The following is a 3,684-nucleotide window of genomic DNA, read 5'->3' on the forward strand; positions in this document are numbered from 1 at the left end:
TGCACCCGCGAGGGGTAATATCCTTCCCGGTTACTCTTAGTGATAGGATTTATTCAAGAACCGAGGAAGTTGAGTTTTTGGTCCTTACAGCAACTTCCAAGCATTGCATCATCTTATGACGAGAAGCAATCGGTGACTTTAATGCTGACCCGTCCATAGCTCACCGAGCGTTAGGAGTTCCAACCCGCACCGGTGTAGCGATAATTCATGTTAATCGACATTGCTTCGCAACAAAAAGCTCAAAGCCCAGCAAAATTCCAAAACAAACTCAGAGGACTGAACCAGAAAAATAGGTTTTGAAGAAAAAATTCCCCGATCAGACAGTCATAATCAGACCCACTATTTCAGAAATAGTGAGGACTTTCTTAAAACAGTTGTTGACCAAAAATATGGACATCTTCGCCTGGCAACCCGCGGACATGACTGGTGTCCCGCGAAGAATTGAGGAACACAAATTAAGGGTCAACCTGATGTTTACACCAATTTTACAGAAAAAGCGAAATATGGGTCCAGAGCAGACGAAATCTATGAATGATCAGGTGCAAGATTTGCTTCATGCCGGAATCATTCGAGAAATTAAATATCAGACGTGGGTGGCGAATCCGGTCATCGTTCCAAAGAGCGACGGAACGTGGCGGATGTGCGTAGACTTTAAAGACTTAAACAAAGCTTGCCCGAAGGATTGCTATCCGCTACCTGAAATAGATCTCAAGGTCGATGCGGTGGCTCTATTTAAATTTAAATGCTTCCTAGACCCTTATAAAGGTTATCATCAAATTTGCATGGCAGCGGGTGATGAAGATAAAACAACATTCCGTACTGACCAAGGCACTTTTTGCTACAAAAGGATGCCATTCGGACTTAAAAATGCGGGCGCCACATATCAGCTGTTACTGGATCAAGCGTTCAAGGACCAAATTAGTCGAAACCTGGAAGTATACATGGACGACTTGGTAATAAAGAGCATCGAAGAAGATCAAATGTTGAGAGACATCGAAGAAACATTCGAAACCTTAAGGGGTATCAACATGAAGCTTAATCCAGCCAAATGTTCGTTCGGGATGGAAGAAGGATAATTTCTTGGAGTAATTGTCACTGGTGCGGGCTTCAAGGCTAATCCGGATAAAATCCAAGCAGTAGCCTGCATGCCTTCTCCCTCTTACCTCAAAGAGGTTCAGACACTTAACGGTAGATTGGTTGCCCTGAATCGTTTCTTAGCAAATCATGCAGCTAAGTCTTTTCCGTTTGTCTCAACATTGAGAAATTGCCTCAAAAAGGCACACTTCAAATAGACAGCAGAAGCAGAGCAAGCATTCTTAGAAGTCAAAAAATGCCTAATGGAGTTACCCACGTTGAATGCACCTTATGCGGGAGAACCTTTGACGTTATATCTATCAGCATCTGATATTGCCATCGGGGCTGTACTACTAACGGATAGAAAGAATATCCAAACACCGATCTACTATGTCAGTAGGACATTATCAGACCTAGAGACCAGATATTCGATGCTGGAAAAACTTGTTTTAGCACTAGTTTATGCCGCTCGACGTCTCCGCTGATACTTTCAGGGGCACCCCATCAATGTGTTAACTGGATATAAACTCAAAAATGTTCTGAGTAAGCTAGAATTGTTTGGGCGACTGGCAAAGTGGGCCATCGAGCTGGGTGAACATGCGATAGAATATAAACCCAGGCCAGCAAATAAAGGACAAGTGTTGGCGGACTTCACCACTGAGGTTCCGCAACACAAATATAAAGAATGTTTTATTGAGCAACAACCCCAAGCAACTCCTGAGCAAGGACAAATTTGGTCACTGTTCACGGATGGGGCTTCAAGCAGCGAGGGATCTGTCGCAGGTCTCAGGTTAGTCAACCCTGAAGGCCACGAGTTTACTTACGCCATCAAGTTAGACTTTAAGAGCGCTAACAACGAGGCGGAGTATGAAGCTTTTCTGGCGGGTCTTCGGATAGCTAAGAAGCTCGGGGTAAAACACTTGGAAGCTCGAATGGATTCCATGTTAATCGTTGGACAGATCAATGGCACGTACGAAGCAATGAATCACGTAATGGCTTCATACGTGTCACAGGCGAAAGATTTGATGCTCTAGTTTTCTTCATGTAAAGTAATTCACATAAAGAGAAGCGAGAACAAATCAGCGGATGCCCTTAGTAAGCTGGCTGTAACGAATTTTGAGCATTTTGCTAAAGACATCCGCATTGAAATACTAGATCGCCCATCCGTTCCGCAACATCAAGTTTTGGTAATTCAAACTGGAGTAGACTCTTGGATGACACCTATCATACCATACTTATCGTCAGGAGCTCTCCCGGAAGAAAAAGTCACAGCCCGGAAGATAAAGCACAAAGCCTTGAACTATCAGATGCATGACGGTGTTTTGTACCGATGTTCCTTCCTCGGCCCACTACTTAGATGCGTGGACGCCGAGGATGCGAACTACTTAATCAGAGAAGTTCATGAAGGCATCTGTGGTCTTCACGCAGGCCCACGAATGGTCGTAGAGAAGCTGATGAATGTCGGATACTATTGGCCGGGAATGCATCTGGACGCTGTGCATGAAATCAAGAAATGTTATTCTTGCCAGTGTCATGCTCCCAACATACTACGATCGAAGAACGAACTTGTTTCAGTCACTTCCGCCTGACCATTCTAGAAATGGGCTATTGACATAATGGGACCTTTTCCGGAAGCCCCAGGACACGTCAAGTTTTTAATAGTGGCCATTGACTACCTCACGAAGTGGGTAGAAGCCAAACCAGTTGCATCCATAACAACAACAAGTGTTAAGAATTTTCTTTGGGAATTCATAATTTGCCGGTTTGGTCTTCCGCTGGAACTTGTGAGTGACAATGGTACTCAATTCGCGGACAGCGGGCTACACGAATGGTAGAAAGAACTGCATATTTATCAAATTTTCACATCTGTAGCCCATCCACAAGCGAATGGTCAGGTTGAACGAACCAACCGAACAATCAAGGAAGGGATCAAAGCAAGGTTAGGGATTAAACGGATGGGTTGGGTTGATGAATTGCCCCACATATTGTGGGCCTTCTGCACCCAAAAGAATTCTAGTAATTCTGAAACGCCTTTAGTTTAACCTGTGGCACCGAGTCCATGATCCCAGTCGAACTAGGGATTCCGTTTGCAAGGGTCTTGTTGATCGATGATAATGATCATGAACTCCGGATGAATCTCAATCTTCTTGAAGAAAGGAGGGAACTGGCATCGATTCACGAGCACAATTATAAACGCCAATTTCAGAAATATTACAACTCGCGGGTCCAAAAATGTGAATTTGATGCGGGAGACTTTGCCTTCCGTAACAATGAGACTTCTGGCCAAGAACCTCCGGGCAAGTTGGCCCCAACTTGGGAGGGTCCTTATAAGATTAAACAAGTATTGTCTAAAGGTGTATACAAGTTAGAAAAGTTGGACGGGACTGAGATCCCAAGAACTTGGAACATCGCACAGTTGAAAAAATGTTACATTTAACAAGACTTGTTTTTAGTTTTTTTGCCTGTGTACCTATATAGACTAGAGGAATATGCAGTGTTATCTGCCCGATTTATGAAAATTCTATTTTACACATCATGTCATATGTGTTCATATTTGTATGTAATCCTTTATTGACAAGCAAGAAGATCCTTTAGACACTTATATTATGA

The 3,684-nt window shown here is 43.5% G+C and overlaps 1 protein-coding gene across 1 annotated transcript; it reads left to right on the plus strand.

Moving 5' to 3' along the window:
• The first annotated feature begins 1,337 nt into the window (after positions 1 to 1,337).
• LOC143634019 (uncharacterized) lies at positions 1,338 to 2,108 on the plus strand. The gene is made up of 2 exons (XM_077102208.1): positions 1,338 to 1,466; positions 1,569 to 2,108. The coding sequence occupies exons 1-2, from the start codon at positions 1,338 to 1,340 to the stop codon at positions 2,106 to 2,108; spliced, it is 669 nt and encodes a 222-aa protein (XP_076958323.1).
• Positions 2,109 to 3,684: the final 1,576 nt, after the last annotated feature.

The sequence above is a fragment of the Bidens hawaiensis genome, unplaced genomic scaffold, assembly GCF_021521415.1.
Source record: "Bidens hawaiensis isolate Kalapana, Puna unplaced genomic scaffold, B.hawaiensis_p1.1 tig00006968_1, whole genome shotgun sequence".
Classification (NCBI taxonomy): domain Eukaryota; kingdom Viridiplantae; phylum Streptophyta; class Magnoliopsida; order Asterales; family Asteraceae; genus Bidens; species Bidens hawaiensis.